Source organism: Barbus barbus (genome assembly GCF_936440315.1).
Source record: "Barbus barbus genome assembly, chromosome: 27".
In the NCBI taxonomy this organism is placed as follows: Eukaryota; Metazoa; Chordata; class Actinopteri; order Cypriniformes; family Cyprinidae; genus Barbus; species Barbus barbus.
The window spans coordinates 22,374,088-22,395,517 of NC_136755.1; the positions used below are offsets into that span (position 1 = coordinate 22,374,088).

The 21,430-nt window shown below is 37.7% G+C and overlaps 1 protein-coding gene across 1 annotated transcript in view; it reads left to right on the forward strand.

Annotated features, from left to right (window-relative positions):
* The window catches only part of LOC306847458 (uncharacterized protein), a gene marked incomplete at both ends in the record, with an annotated part of 71,252 nt that overhangs the window by 40,381 nt on the left and 9,441 nt on the right, over window positions 1-21,430 (forward strand). Inside the window, 8 exons of the mRNA XM_079381405.1 lie at window positions 7,329-7,443; window positions 8,640-8,845; window positions 11,909-12,077; window positions 12,391-12,544; window positions 13,392-13,517; window positions 13,753-13,982; window positions 15,024-15,184; window positions 19,218-19,405. Coding sequence (XP_079237531.1) covers window positions 7,329-7,443; window positions 8,640-8,845; window positions 11,909-12,077; window positions 12,391-12,544; window positions 13,392-13,517; window positions 13,753-13,982; window positions 15,024-15,184; window positions 19,218-19,405 — 1,349 coding nt within the window. The remainder of the gene's footprint in view (window positions 1-7,328; window positions 7,444-8,639; window positions 8,846-11,908; window positions 12,078-12,390; window positions 12,545-13,391; window positions 13,518-13,752; window positions 13,983-15,023; window positions 15,185-19,217; window positions 19,406-21,430) is intronic.

The following is a 21,430-nucleotide window of genomic DNA, read 5'->3' on the forward strand; positions in this document are numbered from 1 at the left end:
CTCACTCTCTCTCTCTCTCTCTCTCGCTCTCTCTCTCTGGTTGTGAGCTGCTTATCTAGACTTTTTTTTAATTTGATATCACAGGCACATTGAAACTTTCCTGTGTGGGTGCTTTCAAATATTCTTAATTTTGTAGCATTATTAATGTGTGTGAATTGTCCTGCATAGGCTTCTTCTCTTCTGCATAGGTGCATTCAAATATTCCCACCCAGACCATTTTTGGGATCAAATTTAGCAAATATCATGGGTACATTCAACATTTTCACAGATTAATTTTTTGGGGGCATCACGACTTCATTCAAACTGCATCATGGGTGTATTTTAACAGTCATATGTAAAACATTTTTGGGCATTTTAGATGTATTTTAAGCATTCTACTGTTTTTACAAATATTTTTTTTGGCAGCTGCACATTCTTAGACTGCCATTTTGGCTGTCATACATTTGAACATTTCTACCTGGATTTTGTTTTGTTTTTTGCATTGCAACCGCTTTCAAATATTTCTACATAGACCATTTCTGGGCACCATACATTTGATGCACTTGAAGTATCCCACAGTTTTGAGGCATTGTGAGCAAGTGCAAATGTTCCATCATCTGTTCTTTCAGACATTCCTAAATTGACAATTTTTTGGAATTTATAGATATATTTGAAGGCTGTGACCTACTATATTTCATTAAAGGGTTAGTTCATCCAAAAATGAAAATTCTGTCATTAATTTCTCACCTTCATATTATTCCAAACCTATAAGACCTTTGTTCAACTTCGGAACACAAATTAAGATATTTTTTATGAAATCCGAGAGCTTTTTGACCCTGCATTCAAAGCAACGTAACTCACACTTTTAAGGCCCAGAAATGTAGTAAGCACATTGATAAAACAGTCCATGTGACATCAGTGGTTCAACCTTAATTTTATGAAACTATGAGAATACTTTTTGTGTGCAAAGAAAGCAAAAATAAATTACTAAAATTAATAAATGACAATATCTTCTCTTCCCTATCAGTCTTGGATGGGGATTCATGACAGTACCATGCATTTGTGTGATGCTGAGCAGAGGAATGCACACGCATGTGTCGTACTCTCATAAACAAAAATCACACAAAAAAATACAAATTTGTCAAATAAAGTCATTATTTGTGTGATCTTTGCACACAAAAAGAATTCACGTAGCTTCGTAAAATTAAGGTTGAACGACTGATGTCATAGGACTATTTTATCAATATCCTTACTAACTTTCTGGGCCTCGTGTCAGTTGCATTGCTGTCTGTGGAGGGTCAGAAAGCTCTCAGATTTAATCAAAATATCTTAATTTGTGGGTGAGTAATTAATGATAGAATTTTCATTTTTTGGTGAACTATCCCTTTAAGCAGTAGTTTTCATATACAGCGATGTTCACAGACAGCAGTTTTAGGCATTGGTAGAGTGTTCCTGCCAAGACAGCTTTAGATAACCTTATAGGCCTTTTTGGGCATCACAGGCACATTTGAATGCTTCTAAATTGGCTGCTTTTTTTGGCCATGATGTGTTTGAAGACTCCAACCTAGACAGTTACTACAAACTCCATTTTTGGCCAGCTTGGGCACATTGCTTGTCCTTAGCCAAACATTTTTGGGGATCATAGACACATTTTTAAGTATTTGGCACATGCAAATGTTACATCATCGGTGCTTTCAAACATTCCTACATTAACCAGTTTTGGGCAAAATGGATGTCTTTGAATGCTCCAACCCAGAATACCTATTCTGCCCAAAAATACCTATTCTGCCCATTTTTTGGGTAGAATATGTATGTTGAATGTTCATAGACAAAAATTTTGGGCATCGTTAGGGACAGTTCAAACAGAACTCTTTTGCATTCCATTGCACTGATTTTCCGTTGTTGAATGTAAAAATGCACTAGATGGATCTGAGTGACCATTGCACTTGGGTCTTGCATTGCACCTTGTTCCTGTCTAGATAAACCTAGAGGCCCTTTTTGAGCATGATAGGCATGTTAAATTTGCCTAGAAAGTATTTTTGGGGCATCACCCTTGAGCGCGAACATTCATTCCTAGACGGTGTTTTTTCGAAATTTAGTAGGCATATTTGAATGTTCCTTCTTACATTTTAGGCATCATGGGTGAGCTTGAACATTCTTACGGAGACAGTATTTTTGGTCATTTCAATTAACTTTTTGAACGTTTTGAACCCCAGAAATGCTGTCTAGGTCTTGTTAGGCTTTGGAACATCCTATCTCTTTATGACTTTCACTCATAGGGTAACCATATTGCTGTTGTACACAACGATACTGCTTTGAGATACTGTCTCTTTCAAACACACACACACAGCTGCAGAGGGCAGTGCCTCTGCTCATCACCACACTAATGCTGCTTTAATGGATGCATTAAATCCCCTCAAATGTTTCTGATGTTTAAACACCCCTCTGATGTTTAAACATTCCACATCTCTCCTTATCCTGTCCTGGTGTGTGTGCGTCACACACTTTTTCCCCCTGCCTCCTCTTCCTTGTGTCTCCAGGCCTTTTCATTTCACATTCCGTGTGACAGTACATCACTGCTACGTTTCCATTTTGTGTCAGGCTCACGCTTCCTTTTTCCTGCCTCTCTCTTTCTCGTCTTCATTGTGATGACACAAGTGACATCTGTATTCCGCTCCGTGCTGTGCTTTAGGTTGTTTGTTCACCCCACAATGTAAGGCATTAGCGGAACACATGTAATGTCAATGGCTGTGTTGCTATGACAACCTTGCAGGGGTCTAGAGCGAGGGAACGAGGGAAGTGTGAGTGCTGGCATTGCCGACTCGAGGTTGTTAAGATTGTCACGCTCTCCACTGCACTCTAGAATTGAGCGCTGGAAAAATTAATTACACTGGATCGGACGGTTTCTTTAATTGCCGATCCGTGGCAGATATCATGTGTGACGGATCGTAGAAGTTTAAGAGCGATTTCTGAGTGTGCATGAAAAATTAACAGAGCTCCATTTTGTATTTCTAAAATTGTTTAGAGTGCCAGAGGAATGAAGTTTGGCTAAGCAATACCGGCTAAGCAATGTCACTTTTTCTAGAAAGAAGCAGAATTTACCTTGGCTAAATGAACAATTATGGAACTTAAAGAGACAGAGGGACCATGCTTTAAAAATAGCGCTTAAATCAGGGTTAGCTCATGATAGAAGGACATTTCAACAATTATGTAATAAAGTTGTAAAGGAGTTGAGAAAAGCGAAAGCAAATTTTTTTTATTGACCTTATAAATGATGCAAAGGGGAGTAGTAGAGAAGTATGGGAGAATATCAATAGAATACGAAAGAAAATAATTAAAACGATAAAGGCATTGAATTACAAGTTCATGGAAGTTTAATTCAAGATAAGCATCAAATTGCTAGTGTATTTAATAATTTTTTTTATAGATTCGGTTCAAGATTTAACACAAAGAATTAGTGTGAGAAGCAAGGATATTATATTACCAAATCATGATGTTACTGTTTTTAATATTTCTGAGTCCCATTTAATAAAACTTTTAAGCCAACTTAAGAGTTCTAGGGCCAAAGATGTTTTTGATTGTGATTCTGTATTTGTTAAAAAGTATGCAAATACTTAGTTCACCTTAGTTCAATTCTTAGTTCACCTATTACTCACCTGGTTAATTTGTCAATAAAACAATGTTATTTTCCAAGTGCCTGGAAGTCAGCAGTAATAGCACCTATATTTAAGACTGGTGATTCTGCTAATGTAACTAACTATAGACCTATCAGTGTTCTACCACTTGTTTCTAAAGTAATTGAAAAGGTAGTTTGTAATCAGTTAGTAGAGCATTTACATCTTGGTAATTTTTTTATTATATCCTATGCCGTTTGGATTTAGGGCACATCACTTTACAGAGACAGCGAATTATTTCGTTGAACAAATTAAATGCAGTCTTGATAGGGGAGGTGTTGTTGGTGCTGTTTTCCTTGTTTTTAAAAAGGCTTTTGGTACCGTTAATCATAATATTCTTTTATCTAAATTATCAAGGTTTAATTTTTCTACTAATACATTAACATGGATGGAGTCATACTTAAGTTTAAGAAAACAATGTACAAGAATTAATGATGCATGCTCACCATTTCTTGACTGTAATATTGGAGTCCCACAGGGGTCAGTTCTTGGACCAATTTTGTTCGGCTTAAACATTAATGATCTGCCTACAGTTTGTTCAGAGGTCCAGGTTCAGATGTATGCAGATGATACAGTTGTTTATACGTATGCTAAGACAAAAGAACAAGCTGCTATCAAACTTACTGCTGCATTGAACAAAGTCTCAGATTGGCTATGTCATTCTAGCCTCACTCTTAATGTGAGTAAAACTGGGAATGTATTTTTCGATCAAGAAAGTTGATGAGTGTTATCCAGATATTTTAGTTAAAGGAGAGGTAATAAATATTGTTGAGAATTTTAAATATTTGGGTATGATTATGGATTCTACTTAAATAATAATAATAAAAAAACATTAAAAAGGTTTCTAAAAGTACTAGAGCAAGCTTGATGATCTTCAGGAATATTAGGCACCAATTACCTGTGGCTGCTGCTAAACTTTTTATGCATACAATGATTCTCCTTCATTTATCTTACTATGCTACAAGTTGGTCCCATACAAGTTTAACTACGTTAAAACCATTATATACTATTTATAAACAAGCTGTGAAAATGTTTGCTAAAAAGCAAAGGAGTTATCATCACTGCAATATTATTAAAAAATTATAAATGATTGACGTTTGACAATTTTTAAAAAATTTTGCTGATGTGTGTTTGATGTACAAATTATTTCATGATCTTGCACCTCCACCTCTTAAACAATGTGTGACTTTCTGTACGGACAATATTAGGCAGACTAGGTCATCAGTTAGAGGTGACTGTTCAACTAAATTTAAGAAAACTGTTTTTTAACAATCAGTTTTTTCAGTTAGAGCAGCAGAAAGATGGAATTTAATACCTGTTTATATTAGAGAGTGTGCAACATTTAGTATTTTTAAAACTACGTTTAAAGTATGGCTTAAGGAAAATCAAATATGTGATCATTGACTTTATTTTTTTATTTATTTAATGGAGTATGATGTGATATTGTATGTGTTGTATGTATTGTATTGTTTTTGACTGAACATTGTAATTTTGTACCAACTTCCTGCCCAGGGGCTGCAGATGCAAATTAGCTTTATAGCTAACTCTGGCACAACACTTTTGTTGTGCATTGTCCCTGTATAAATAAATGGAATAAACTAAACTAAACCACTCACGTTCTATTAAATGGGGCATTAAACCAGAAGCCTGCTTTAGCTGTCATTGCACTCGGAGATTTGAAATGAACATAATCTCTCATATAGAGCTTAATGTAAATTATCGGTCAGATATCAAGTACAATTTCTCCCAAAGACAGAAGTGGAAAGACTTATGAGACATGTCTCATAAAAACGAGCCTAGTGTCCCATGCAATGACGGGCTAAAATAAAAAAGGGAAAAACGAGCTGGTTGAAAGAGTCTTTTTTTCTGGCCATTATCGCATCACCAGTGAAAAGAAAACTGCTGACAAATGCCCAACGAGAGGGGCAGCTTCCGCACACACAGGGGAGAAAGATTGCTCTGTCGCGATGTTCGCGTTTGCCGTCTGTTCCAGAGTTTGGGTGCTACTCTCATGCTCCTAGTTGTCATGGCGACTCACAAGAGCATCTCTGCAGCATCCTAAGAGCTCCAAACACTGAATATTTAAAACAAGCCACTGGCGAGATGACTGCCGTGTCCTGCCGCCGATCTGGAAGTACGATAAAAGCGCAATCGGAAACTTGGCTGCGGTGCCTTAGGGCATGTCATTCATCCTCCATCCACCCAGTTCCTCTTTCATAGATTCATCGATTCATTCCTCTGTAAAATTTGACTTTACCCTTGTTTTATTTTTCATCTGTCCATCACAATTTTTCTTCATAAACAGTGAAAAAATAAATAAATACAAATTTCATTTAATCTGACATTAATATTTTTCATTTGTTTTTTTCCCATAATTTATTCCATAAATACATTTATTTTAGTCATTTATCTATTCATCCACGTTTTTCCTATCTGCTTATTCATTCATTCATTCACTATTTTACCCTTTAAACTATTCTTCAATTTTTATCATTAATCCCTTTTTTTCTTATTTGTTCCTTTATTCATGAATTTGATTCTATTTTACCTGTCCATTCCTTCATCTGTTCCTCTTCTAATAATTCCTCTTATTAATAATATACTATACTTTTATGAAGGTTATCCTACAGTACTCTTCATTTTTTATTAATCTATGAATCTATGAAAGAATATATATATATATATATATATATATATATATATATATATATATATATATATATATATATATATATTTCATTCATCCATTCTTTCAGAATTTTGCTTGTTTGTTACTTCGTTCAGTCATTAAGTTCTTCCTTTCTTTCCTTCCTTACGTCCGTTTGTCTGTCTGTCCGTCCATATTGTCTTTTTTCATCTGTATTCATTGATTCATTTATTTGGTTAGGCAGTTATACTGTGAGTTTTTGGTCTTTCTGTTTTCAAACAATGCAGTCTTGTCATTTCTATTTAATGTTCATACAGTTTCATTCATTCATTATTTTTACCCTTTAAACTACTAATTTTTTATCCAGTCATCCATCCCATTTTTTTCCTATTCGTTCATTTATTCATGAAGTTGATCCTTTTTTACTCACATTCATATTTTATCTGTGTGTTCATCCATCTTTTTCTCTCTACTTTTTCATTCCCTAATTTATACATTCCTGAAGTTCATCTTTCAGCACCCTTCATCTTTTTATTCATCTATGCATTCGTCTACCCTTTCTTCCGGTATATTTTTTATCCATTCACAAATACAGTACATTCACCCTAGCTATTCATTCATTCATCAACTTTTTTTGTATTTCATTAAAAATTTAGCTTGTTCATTAATTAATTTATTAATTCAGCTTTACTTTCCATACTGTCGATCTTCTTATTTATTAATTCATTGATTCATTCATTTGGTTAGGTAGTTTTACCCTGAGTTTTCGGCCATTCTGTAAATGAATTTCTTTGTTCATTGAGATTCAGTGTTGTCATTTCTGTTTAATGTTCAGCAGAGAAGGTTTGCTTAAGAGTCCCTTAAGCATTCAGCACAAATCACACACAGCACCCCAAGTGGAGAGGTGACTAATGGAACTCCCATCTATCACTCTTTATCTCTCGCTGCTCTCTCTCCTTCTCTTTATCACTTTCACTCAGACTCCTCCTTTATCACCCTGCTCTTTTTTCCCTCTTCTCCTCCTGCAGGTTCTTCAGTAACATAACTCTATCTGGACGGGACTATTCCTTTAATAATGACGGTTATCTGGCAAATCCACTCCTGGATGTTATCTCCTACACTGCAGGAAGAGGCTGGGAGGAGGTAGGGGTGGAGCCATTAGTATGCTTAAATGTGTTTAGAAATTCATGGTTATCATTGAACTGTTTTAAATGCAGCTCCCAAGTGAGTTCACATTTTGCCTTGCCATTTAAATGCAATATAAATTAAATGTGAAGAATGCATTTGAAATGAACCGCGTGTCGCATACAGAAGGGACTGAAGTGCATCAAAGAATAAATATATGCACATTCACATTACATTACAATACATTTTGTGCAAAGCCCAAAAGTTGCATTGACACAATTATTTAAATTGCATTGTATTGTATATGCTGTGTCATGAAAATCAAGGTCTCAGTGGTGCTGTATTCATTGCAATTGTAATTTTTAAGTTGGTTTGATAACTTATTTTGTGTTTATTAGAATAACTATCCTTGATTTTTATATTCAATACTATATTTAGTGCATATACTTTTGATACAATGCAGCAAAACGATCAACTTACTGTGCACTGAGAGATATAAAAATGACTAGTCGGCAGTTCATACCTTTTAGTTTTTATATGCTTATTTATGTTTTACTGTATAATTCACAATTTTCCAGTTTTTCCAATGACTTGTCTGTTATTTTAAATTACTCTCAAAAGGGAAATTGTTTACAGGGCAGTGCACTTGAATGCAATTGAGCGGCAATTGCAAATGATTGCATACAGCATACAGCATTTTCCTGGCAAATGTAAATAAGCCATGAGAAAGAATAGATTTTTGTAGGAACGTATTTGGCATTCATGCAGTTTTTGACAGTTTGAAATGGCTGGTTTCACAAGCGTGCCAGTGGAGCTGCAAAAAAATATTCAATCATTTATTGTCGAGTGAGAGCAAGTCTTTTTTATTATATTTAATTGTCATGTTCACTGACAGATGGTTAACACTTGGGATTGGGAAGTTAAAAAGGTGCCATGCTGCAGTAGCTTTGAAAGGTTTGCATTTACGTGACTTGATGAAAGGTAAAATAGCTGTCACTTGGGACGACAGAAATTTTTAATGTTCTTCAGTTTCAGTTTCTTACTTGATACAGTTGGCACTACATCCACAGTCTGTCTTGAGAATGTCAAATAGGAAACTGATGTCAACTCCAATCATTTAACTTCTTCAAAGTACCATTATGAAAAACTTTGCATGTGTCTGGGGTCTCAGAAATGTTTTGTATCATTTTAATGGCATCTTGTTATTGTTGTAGGTAGGTTGCTGGGAAAATGGTGTGCTGCGTCTGCGTTACCCGCCATGGTCCCGTTACGGCCCATTCCTCAAACCTCTGGATGACTCCCAGCACTTGCGTGTGGTTACTCTGGAGGAGAGGCCGTTCGTCATCGTAGAGCCTGCTGATCCTGGAACAGGCTCCTGCATCAGAGACTCTGTGCCGTGCCGTCTGCCGCTCAACAACAGGTCAAGGTTCATTCTGTGGATTTTTAGACTGGAAATGTTCAACCTCTGAGGTTATCACTTTGGCAAATGTGGCAGTGAATATGTAGATGTTGCAAATTACATTCACATTACCCCAGGGGCATTCATTCCCCGTCCTGTCACTAGCACTGATGGAATTTAAATAAATTAGAAATGCATGTAGAAATGGAAGAGGTTGATCAATGATGGTTCTGTGTTAGAGCATTTTACTTCATTTACTTTATTTAAATGCAGAATTTCTCAGAATTCTTCCTGGTCTAGCATACAGCGCCTGGACGAATTTCACAAGAACAAGCCCAGGTCATATTTAACCACAAAAATCAAAAGAAAGATCAGCTTTATATAATTAGATACATTATGATTTTGTTTAACCAACCAACATTTTGCATAAATTAATAAATACAAAAAATTACAAGACATTTTCATTATAATTCATATATAAACAATTATAATTTAATTGCATAAACATATCTGCCTCACATATTCTCATTACCAGAAAAACATTAAAAGAAATAAAAAATTTAATATCTATATTAATTATATCAAATTGTGGATTTTTTTAGTTAAATAAATAAATAAAGCTGCTACTATATTTTGTAATGGCTACTTTTTGGAATAAATTGCATTTTAAAGGAAGTTCAAATAGAAAACCGTTATTTTAAAGGGGTCATATGATGCGATTTCTTGTTTTCCTTGTCTTTAGTGTGTAATGTAGCTGTTTGTGTATTTATACGATCTGCAGAGTTACAAAGCTCAAAGTCTCCCACAAAAGGATTTATTCTCTCTAAAAGAGAAGCCTGATCCAGACCGGGCTAAAACACCCCATTGTTCATTCAAACACGCCCCCACATGTCGACGCCATGATGTGGAAATATTTGCGTAATGCCACCCAAATGTTCACGCAAAGAAAGAAGGCGTGGTTTCAGTAACCGCAGTAGTGTTGATGCAGCCATGTCAGGGAGATGCTGTGTGTTTCTATGCGAAAGCAAAAGCAACTGTAAGTATATTTTGTGATTAGTTTAAGAGTTAAACTAATTAGTTAAGGAGTTTTGCACAGACGCGTCAGGTGTGTGTGTGTGTGTGAGAGAGAGAGAGAGAGACAGGTTCACATCACAGTGGAGTCGGCTGTCTTAACCGTGGCTTGTGCTCTGCAAATATATACGAGCATCATCACTGTGTCTGTCACGCGACTCTGTTCCCCTTTCGGGCCTGAACTAATGGTAAAATTAAGGACATTATTAACTGTCTTTACATTTATTTTGAAAGATGAAGCTTGCGAGTATGGTAAGGGGCATTACATTTCTGACACGTGCTTGTGGTGTTCGGCCAATCACAATGCAGTATCAGCTGGCTGATCAGAGCAGACTGTGCTTGCCGGAAGGAGGGACTTTGTAGAAAACGATGCGTTTGAGAGAGGCGGGGCATAGAGGAACTACAATAATGTACAGTATTTGAAAAATAATGTGTTTTTTGAACATTAAAGCATGTCAAGATATTCTTTTACACCAAATACACAAAATAATGATCTTTAAAATAGCATCATATGACCCCTTTAAATTGTAGTAATATTTCACATTACATATTTCTGTTTTACTGTAGTTTTTTTATAAAAATACATAATTAGTGAGGATTTATTGGATACGCTAATTCTTTCAAAAATATAAAAAAATCTTAATTATTCAAAGCTTTTGGCCACCAGTGTATATTTTACAGTAATTATTGCAGTGGTGATTCACTAAATAATCAGATGTAAAATTATGGGTTATGATAATGAGAATAAAGGGAAATGTGCTTAAAGGCAGGGTATGTAATTTTTCAAAAACGTTTTAGAAAACTGAGTCGGGGCCGAGTACCAAAACAAACTTGTAGCCAATCAGCAGTAGGGGGCGTGTCTACTCATGATATGGAGGAGAGAGCGTTCAGTGAATAGCCGAGCCGAGCGACAAAGATAGAGATGGCAGATAAAAAACAAAAGAGGAAAACATCTGCGGAACGATAAGGCAAGAAGTAGGACCCGTGTAAATATCAGATCAGCTTTCCAGCGCTGGAGAGAACTCAAGGAGCAGAAGGCCTGCGATTGGACGCCGAGGTTGCTTTGTTTCTTCTCGATAGGTGAGTAACACCGTATCTACACCGGACGTGGCGTGCCACAACAGCTAAAGTCTGCCTACACTGGACGCGTGCATTTCAGGCGAGAATGTAGTCGTTTAAAACTCAAATCTGTGGTTTATTTATAAAAACAGAGCCTATTTGAAAATGTGCTTCGCTGATGTCGGAGACGTGAGCTCCACACTAACCGAGAATGCAAGTCCAGAATTTGCGTGCTTGGTATTAAGAAACGCGCGCAGACCTAATGTTATGTCACCAGACTATTTGCCTAATCTTCTCGGTAGTTTAGACCGCGATGGAAACGCAGACAGCAACAGGTCTGGGGGAAAAAATTTCCTGAGACATATTGTTCCAAGTAATTTCGGTGGAAAAGCGGCTTATGTTTCACAGAACTAATCATTGCCTGGGTTGCGTAGGCTACATATATGTGGGGCGGATCTATCAAAATAGGAGCAGAGAACCTTTTGGGGTAGGGGCGTGTTTGTTTTGGTGATTTCAAATATCAACATTGGCTTCCAGAAATCGCTTACCCTGCCTTTAATTGTCATGACAATCAAGCCACAATCTAAAAAACATTAAACAATGGCTTCAATTAGGCAAAATTAATACAAAAATGATTTTTGGGTGATTTATGGCATACAGTCTTTCGATAAATAATGAACTTTTCCTATTTAATCACTGCTCCAGTTTCTATTGAATAGTGCTTGTTTTTAAAACAGCAGACCATTTCCTTTAAAGAATCTTATTCTTTATGCTGATAGACCTCAGATTATATGTGTTTGCCTTAGGTGACACGGCACTAAATTCTGAGCAGGGATGTTCATTTAGTTTCTTTTGCTTTCTTTCTACATTATTTCTTTCTTTTATCACTGTCCCCTTTGTGTTTCTTTTTCCTTTTCTATGTCTTTCTCCTCTTCTTCTTCTTTTCAATTACAGCATGGTTGTTGAGGGCATTCAATCCATGAAGCACTGCTGCAAAGGCTTCTGTATTGATGTTCTCAAGCGCCTGGCTAAAATAGTGGGCTTCACCTATGACCTCTATTTGGTGACCAATGGCAGGCATGGAAAGAACATAGACGGAGAGTGGAATGGAATGGTCGGGGAGGTCAGGCCCTCATTTTATCTCTCGACTATTTGTTCACTTTGATTTTATTATCACAAAGTCCACTGAATTCAGGTGCAGCATTTATTAAAAATGTTTGTCTTAAACTGTGACACTGGCAAAGCACCATAATATACAAGCTAATGTTTTATAAATTATAAACAACGAAACTGAATATTTTTTTAAATGTATGAACTAAACTGCATTCAAATTCACTAAGTAGTCCATAAAGGTTACTTACTATCTTGACAAACTTTTTCACTTTTATAAATGCACTTTCTCTGTTTGTAATGTTATTAGTCTCTTTCCCCACCAGGTGGTGTCCATGCGGGCCGACATGGCGATTGGCTCCCTGACTATTAATGAAGAGAGGTCAGAGGTTGTGGAGTTCTCTGTTCCTTTTGTGGAGACTGGCATCAGTGTCATGGTCTCTCGCAGCAATGGCACAGTGTCACCATCTGCTTTCCTTGGTAAGGGAATAGGAGGGAGCACCAGACTTCTTTTTTACTTTTAGGCATTTGGCATACACTTTTCCAAAGTAATACAGTTTATCAGTATGTACCTTTCCTGGGGAATCAAGCCCTTGACCTTGATTTTGCCGGTACTATGCTGTACCAGTAGCTACAGGCTTCATATTACTTTAGATTTAGTGTTATATTTCTTTTAAATGTTGCCTTTGCAATTATTCAGATAATTAAAAAAAAAGATTGCCTTTTGGCTTTTTATGCATACTGCCAAATGAGTGTTTTAAGGATCCTTATAATCTTGTAGCAATCCAACTTGGCCTCTCTCTAACAATTAACATTTTTTAATTGTTTAGACAATCTTGTCATCATCAAATTGTTCTTGATTTTTTTTTTTTTTAGATAAAAACATACTATGAACATCTTCCCCAGTCTAAAAAGAACATTTATTTCATCTAAATTGTTCTGTATAGAGATTAACAATCAATTTGTGTAAGCATCAACAAATGGATGATTTCTGCATGAAAAGTGAAATGTATTGGGTTATCAGATGAATAGATAAAAAGAAAAAAAATTATATCTGTTATTATTCCTAAACAAGAAGAAGGATAAAATGTGAGAAAGTTTGTCAAACCTTGTGTTGTTACTGGCTGCGTGTAGCACCTACTGCACTGCAAATACCTCTGAAGGATCCCAACATTAAAAAAATGACTGAAATTTATTTTAATAAGGTGCCTGATAATTTCTCATTTGATTTTAACAGTTTGTGTGGCACAATTTTGGGGTGGGGGGGGTGTAATGACGATGTTTGGATTACCATCCATTAATTTTTATACTTTTCCCACCATTTTAGAGCCATACAGCCCAGCTGTGTGGGTGATGATGTTCGTCATGTGCCTGTCTGTGGTAGCTGTGACTGTCTTCATATTCGAGTTCCTCAGCCCTGTTGGATATAACCGAAGCTTACAGAGTGGGAAGAGTATGTTGTTTATATATTTAAGGTTTTGCTCTAGGCTCTTTTATGGATGCAATCAGCAATGAAGGACTTGTTTACAGATTGTTATTATCATTGTAAGCGTGTTCCACAGTTCACCTCGAGCTGTGTTCCTTCTTTTCTCATGTGTCTTTTTGTTGTCTCCCTTTACTCTGTTATCACTGTGTATGTCATAATAAGACATGCCTCATTTGGCCTTCCTGTGTTATTCTTCTCTCAGAGGCAGGAGGTTCAAAGTTCACCATAGGGAAGTCTATTTGGCTGCTATGGGCTCTGGTGTTTAATAACTCTGTTCCGGTGGAAAACCCGAGAGGCACCACCAGTAAGATAATGGTGCTGGTCTGGGCTTTCTTTGCTGTCATCTTCCTTGCCAGCTACACTGCTAACCTGGCTGCTTTTATGATTCAAGAAGAGTACATCGACACTGTGTCTGGCCTCAGTGATAAGAAGGTAGACAATAATACCAGTGAATTTGGAACAAATTTCCCTTTTTTAGCTATTATGTTGAGCCGAGTTTATGGAGGTTGTACTTGTGTGGAAACATTTTGTATGATAATTTGCGAACAAAATAATTGTTATATTAAGGTATTTTGTTGTAATTTATAACTAATTATTTATCATTTATAATTAATAATAATTTATTATAATTTATCAACCACTATTGGATACTGAATTGTTTAGATGACCAATTATTAACTTAAAGGGATATTAGATTATAGTAAAAACAGCACCCTCTCTGAGCTATTTATTTTAGCTATTTTTTCAAGTATTGAAGGAAAATGTTTATTCATTACTCATTTTGCACATTAAGTACAGATTTATAATAGTATTATGATTATACTATTATAGTATAATTAATTAATTACTTTAATTTAGTGAAGTAATTTTGTTGTGTTTTTATCATTTTTATTTTATTTTTTAGTTATTTATTTTTATTAACATTTTCAGTATGTAGTATGCTAATGTGCTAAGGCAACATTTCTCATTTTTGTTCAAGATTACATTTACATTTTTCATCTAGCATTTATGTTTCGTTTCATTTCAGCTTCATTTCAATTACTTCAATTACATTTTATAGTAGTTTTAGTTAAAGATAGCATCATGGTTATCAGTTGCAAAATGTCACAATTTTAATATCAGTACATCCCTATTTACTGGACATGAAATTGTATAGAAGCTGAAATTGTGGTTTTATAACAATAACTGACATTGCAGTGATACGGATACACACTATAAATCTTTTTAAATGGGTCTCACTTGTATTTGAACCAGGCATTTGTTTGTGTGGAGCAGTTGGAGCCGAATTATGCAAATAAATCATCTGCCTATAATCATATGAAACGATTCAATTTTCATTCTTTTTACACCCACCACACACTTTAGTGTTTCCAATCATAGTTAGCCAAATGATTAATTATGTGATTTCAGTGGCCTACACAGTAATCTCATATTTCAGAAACCTAATGAAGTATCTTCTACTGTCGTGTTCAGTTTCAGCACCCTACAGAGCAGTATCCTCCTTTACGCTTCGGCACTGTCCCAAACGGAAGTACGGAGGAGAATATACGGAGCAATTACCCCAACATGCATCAGTACATGGTGCGGAACAATCAGAGAGGAGTGGAAGAGGCCATTGATAACCTTAAGACAGGGTGAGTGAATGACTACCATTGTGAAGCACAACATTAAAAAGATACAAATGAGGTTCAAAGGTGTACACACTCTCTCGGAAGAATCCATAGGTTAATCCATATGCATAAGCTGTATAATGAAGTGTTTTAGTAGTAGCCAGTTTAGAAAATTAATAATCTGCCAAATTCAAGCTTTGATCCTTCCCTAAATCCGACTACAAAAGTGTTACATCCCAGTGAATAAAGATGTTCTTTTATGCAATGGGGGAAAACAGATGTGCTCACAAGTAATTGACTTAGGGCCAGTTTTACTAACAGCTTGCGCCAGCGCAAACCATCTTTTGGAATTAAAATAGTACTGTTAGATTTACTAAAGATGTGCAGTGACGAATTAGCGCTGAAAAGGCATAGTAGACAGTTATTTTTGCGCCTGACCTTATTGAATACGCATTTCTAGGAGTTTCCTTTTCAAACGCAACAGTTATGGGAGGAGAGTATTCAAATGAATTACGCAACGAGATTAACTAACGTTAGCGCTCGTCAAATTACTGGCATTTACGCCATTATTTAACGACCAAAAAAGCATGTCTTTAAACTATTTTGTTCTTGAAATGGATGCAATTTGTTGCTGGGAGAGGCACCTCAGTGAACAGTGAGTGCGTGGTCGAAGGGAGCGGATTTTTTCCACACATATTAATTGATCTTGAATGCCAGAAGAACACATTATCCAAACAATATAATATTACCCTTTAATTTGCACGTTGTTAGTAAATCACCCGCAGAAGTTTCCACGCCCATCGGCGCTCTATTGGAATTGCACTCTAGCGCTAATTTGCCGTTTAGTAAAACTGGCCCTTTGTGAGCATAAGAGGCTTCTTTCAAAAACATTAACTACATTTAATTACATGTATTTTTTATGATAACTTTTAAAATCTCCAATTGACTTACTCTGACTTATGTTAGCCATTCAAAACATTTGATCTAGTTTGTGTTGTAATATTAGCTATAAGCCACTGTTTAGCTCTTTTGATTTAGTCAGATGTTCTTTGCTTTTAGTAGTTCAAGTTTAATACTGTCACACTAAATATGATCTTTGTTTTTATTCCAGAATAAATACAAAAACAAATCATATATAGTTGGCTAGTTGCATATTTAAAAGACTAACCTCCTTCTGGAAATGCAAATCTAGCCAGTAGTGTCATTACCTTTAATGTATTCATATAGAAAGCAAACAATAACACCTGCTTTAAACTGTAGTAGCAGAATGTGTTTTTGTTAGTGCCACATTGTGACCCTCAGCCGTGGCAGCTTAGTGTAGAGGCATGGCGGTATTATAGTTGTTCAGTCAAACATAGTTTTCCTATGATGGCGCTTTTATGTGCCGAGCCAGTTGACACCACTCTGCATGATGCTGGTTTAGGAAACAAAACTTTTTAAAAAGCTTTGTCAGATTTTGTTATACAAAGAGCATTTGATGTCATTCCATTTTCATCCGTTAGCGTTTAATCACAGAAACGAGTAATTCTGCATTTGTGTATTATTCATTCACTGCTCTGCATCGTAAGATGCCATGATGGTTCCAGAATTATTCAATTGCAATGTGGTGTCGCTAACACTGCCTCACTGCCCTCGGATCTGTGTGCATGAAAGCGTGTGTGTCTGCGGCCGTCCTATCTAAAGCTCAAGTCTCTGCATTATGCGTACAAAGGGCATGAATATGCATCCCATCGCAAAAAAAAGTCATGTTTGCAGGCTAGAATGTGTAATTGCAGTGTTCAGGCTTTGCAATTGCTTGTGAAGATTTCATCTGTCATTCATAAGCACTTGGTTTGTGTAATAGTTGTAGCCTGCAGAGTGAGACTTTCGATTTCAAGCCGTGCAATGCAAGGCAGGCCCGCCGGCCCACAAGTCAACAAGTCAGGTCTCCAACTAGGAGCTAGCTGATTCTCAAAGGCACTTGTATACCTCAACAGCCTTCCTACTGCTTTTACTGCCTTCCTATTTCAGTCGGGTTGCGGTGTGGGGCAGTGTGCTGTGCTATCAAACACCTGTCTGTGTGTGTTCTGTTCGTTTGGTTTCACCCTTACTGAAATGTGTGACTCATTTTCCCCCAAGGGCTCTGTTTTGTTGGATACAACACTTCTGACAAAAGCTGCCACCTTGAATGCTAATGTGATGCTTGCTGGTCTTGGAGGGCCAAGTTGAGCTTGTTAATGACCTCAAGGTGTGCTTAGCAAGAGGTTGAAGAGTAGCCAGTAATAAGCTGTCAATTTGGGTTTTTGCTGAGAAGACATTGGCATGTTACAAGGTAGGTGAAATACGATCAAAGAAAAGAGACATGGGAAAAAGGCACAAAGCTTCCTTAACTTCTTAAAAGCAACTTACTTTTATAACTTTACTGTAAGAGACTCCACTGCTGAATTATTTAGTACTATGAATATGGTACTAAGATTAAAGTGGATTTTTGCATTATTGGATTTTTTCATTAAGTGGCACGACTTTTGCCTGTTTTATCATGCAGCAGTTGAACATTTTCAGTCTGATTGCTTAGGAACGTAGTTGCACAAAATGCTGTATTCCGAGCATCACATTTCAAACTGTTACTCAACAATCTACACCATGGAAGGAATGTGTATTTGTGACAGCACAGACGTCGCAGGAAACTTGCTGCTAGCCAATCCAGTCCCAATTACATGTTTTTTGGTTTTTTTTTACGTGGGGTTTATTTGAAGACCAGTGTCTGCACAAATTAGCCTTTCTATTATGTGCTGCTCATTTCAGCAAAGCGAGCAGCCAGACAATATCAGCGTTCTTTGGAGCTATTCTGCAAAGTGCTTGTGCGCATATATTATCACATTTATGGCAGGGAAACAAGCCGTGTCCCAGAAAACTCTTGAGGTATTTGATTATACACCTGCATATAAAAACAGAGTATGCCTGCATGAAGTAGCTGTTTATTTGAGGCTTATTCATGCTACCCTAGTACCTTATAGTTTCATTTTCTTCACACCTTTTATAGCTTTATCACTGTATTTTTTAATTTATCAATTTAAACATTCATTGTGATGTTAATTGAAGGAATAAAGTGATTGCCAGTGTAGTGACAATACATATAAATGGTTTTACAGTTATTGAAATGGTTTCCAGTGCACCTGACCATTAAGAGTTTTTTTGAATGTCCTCCAAAAACTGGATTTTAATTTCCTGCAGTGGATGTACAGTATCAAAAGTTTAGGGACAGTAATTATTTTAATGTTTTTAAAATGTATTTTATCTGATGTAAATCATTACTATTGTGACACAATCACAAATTTAAAAAACTTTTCTATCTGAATATATTTTAGAATGTAATATATTCCTATGATGGCGAAGCTGAATTACTGCAGTCTTCAGTGTCACTTGATCCTTCAGAAATCATTAATTCAGCTGTGATTCACACTCGAAATTGAGGACTTTTTTTTTTAGTTATTTTTGCCTTTTTTTCTTCAGAAATCATTCTAATATGCTGATTTGATGCTCAAGAAACATTTATTAATAATGAATTGAACAAAAAAAATTATTAAAGTCCAAAAGAACCACATGATCCCAAAGTTTTAAACAGTAGTGGAGATTATTCTGGTGATTCTCTGCTCTGAAATATTACATTGGCTCTTTTTGAGTGAAACTCTATAAAAAACTATTTTTTTTAAATCCTTACACAGGAATCCAACTGGAAAACCCATAGAAAGCTAATGGAAAAATCATGGAAATTCAGTGTTTTTTTTAAGGCAGTTGCCAGCAGCAACAAAGAGCTTTTTGAGAGGGAATAAAAAATAAAAAAAATCCTAAAGATTTTTCAGTGCTGTTAAGCCAACAAATGCATGGTGTAGAACTGGGGTGGGTGCTTAACTGGCTTCACTGATTACCTGTTACACACTATTTAGCTTAGAAATAGGATTTCCCTAAAGATCATCAATGTTTTCGTCTTTACATGTAACAATCAATAAAGTGATAATTGGTCTCGTAAAGTAATTTCCCCATGCCTTTGTTTCCCATTTCCTTTTTGTCTCTGCAGGAAACTGGATGCATTCATATATGATGCAGCTGTCTTGAACTACATGGCTCGTAAGGATGAGGGCTGCAAAGTAATGACCATCGGCTCTGGCAAAGTGTTCGCTACAACAGGGTATGGCATTGCCTTACACAAAAACTCCCGCTGGAAGCGGCCACTAGACCTCGCCCTCCTGCAGCTAGTTGGAGACGGTAAGAGAATGAAATACCTAGGTACACCCCAGGTCCCACGTTTAACAACACGTTAACCCCTTGCTAACGGTATTACAGATCGGCCATTACGTTCTTTGTTTACATTAGTTCAGAGTTACTGCTAGTTTTAATGTAAAAGAATGCAATTAACTTCATAAGCTATACATCATTAAAAAGGTCTAAGACTCAAGCTTCATATCGATCTCGACTTTGTTTTTCATTTACATAACTCCTGGCATAAATTAAGAACTGGAAGATTAAAAAAACGAAGCTTGAGTCTTTTTGGTTTAGTTTTGCAGTGGCCATGAGATATTATTACGGGATCTTGTGGTTGTAGAGAAAAAAAACGACCAGGAGAACAAAGTAGCATCAACACACTATATCCATTTAATGAACATTAAACTCAAAGACAAAGGGAGAACTGAGGACTAATAAAGGAACAAGAGCAAACAAGATTATTATTATAAAACAGGTGAATGGAATAAAGGATGATTAACTAAACTAGGACAGGAAAAACCAAATAAGGGCAAACAGGAACTAAATGGAAACCGACACATGACAGATATCGCCCCCCTCCCGGAAGGTGCGTCCCGCACCGTAACAGACACATCGGGGAGGGGGGGCGGGCGACCTGGAGGCCGGAGCAGGGCCAGGACAGGGAGGAGACAAGGGAAGCCTCCAGGGTGGATCCGGGGACTCGGGAGGCCATGGCGGGACAGGAGACTCGGGAGGCCATGGCGGATCTGGGAGCTTGGACGGCCATGGCGGATCCAGGGACTTGGCCTTATTTTTTTGGGCGGCCAAGGCGGCTCAAGGGGTTCCGTGGCCTTGGCTCTAGGCCCGGCCACACAGGCAGAGGGTATATGCCCCCCCCCCCCCCCCCCCCCCAAAAAAAAATATTGGGGAAGTCCCCCTCTCGGAGCCATTGAGGAGGAGCGGGCTCTGTGGGGCGCTCTGGAGGAGCAGGCACTTGAGGGCACTCTGGAGGTGCGGAGCTGGACGGAACCAGCGGGGACACAGGAGAGCTGGATGGGACCAGCGGAGATACAGGAGAGCTGGACGTGACCAGCGGAAACTCAGGAGAGCTGGACGGGACCAGCGGAGACGCAGGAAAGCTGGACGGGACCAGCGGAGACGAAGGAGGGCACTTGCGAGGAGCAGGCACTGGAGGGCACTTGCGAGGAGTGGAGCTGGCCGACTTGGGGAAGTCAGGAGACGAAGGGCTGGACGGGACCAGCTGAGGCGAAGGAGGGCTGGACGGGACCAGCGGAGACGAAGGAGATTCTGGGGTTAGAGTGGGCGCAGCAAACTCCAACGGTAGTGCCATGTCCAGGAGCGAAGGAACAAGTGTCGGTGGGCCTGCCATACTCTTTGTCGGCAGGCTTGCCATACTCTCAGTAGGTGGCGGTGGCGGCACAATCTTCGCCACGGGTGGTAGAACCATCATCGTCGCGGGCTGAATCATCATCGTCGCGGGCGGCGGAACCATCTTTGCCACGGGCGGAATCATCGTCGCGGGCGGTGGAACCATCATTGCTGCGGGCAGAATCATCATCGTCGTGGGCGGCGGAACCATCTTTGCCGCGGGCGGAATCATCATCGTTGCGGACGGCGGAACCATCTTCGTCGTGGGCGGCGGAAGCAGACTGATGATCCCCGGACTTTCCTTGCAGGGAACCAAAATCAGCCGCCTCCTCATTTTCTGTATAGGCCTGAGTTTTTGTTATGGGATCTTGTGGTTGTTCTGTAATACTGTATGTCATAGCCACGAGATCCTATTAAGGGAACAACATCAATTTATCGTGGCCACGAATTTAATCATGCATAAACAAACCCGCATAGCAATCTGGGATTATCAGAGATTGATAAAATATATGATTTAATGATGCATAGCTTATGAAGTTAATTGCATTCTTTTACATTAAAATTAGCAGTAACTCTGAACTAATGTAAACAAAGAACGCTGTGCGTTGGCATTCTCTCACAGGTTAAGAGATTTTAAACAAGCACTGTTAATACACATTT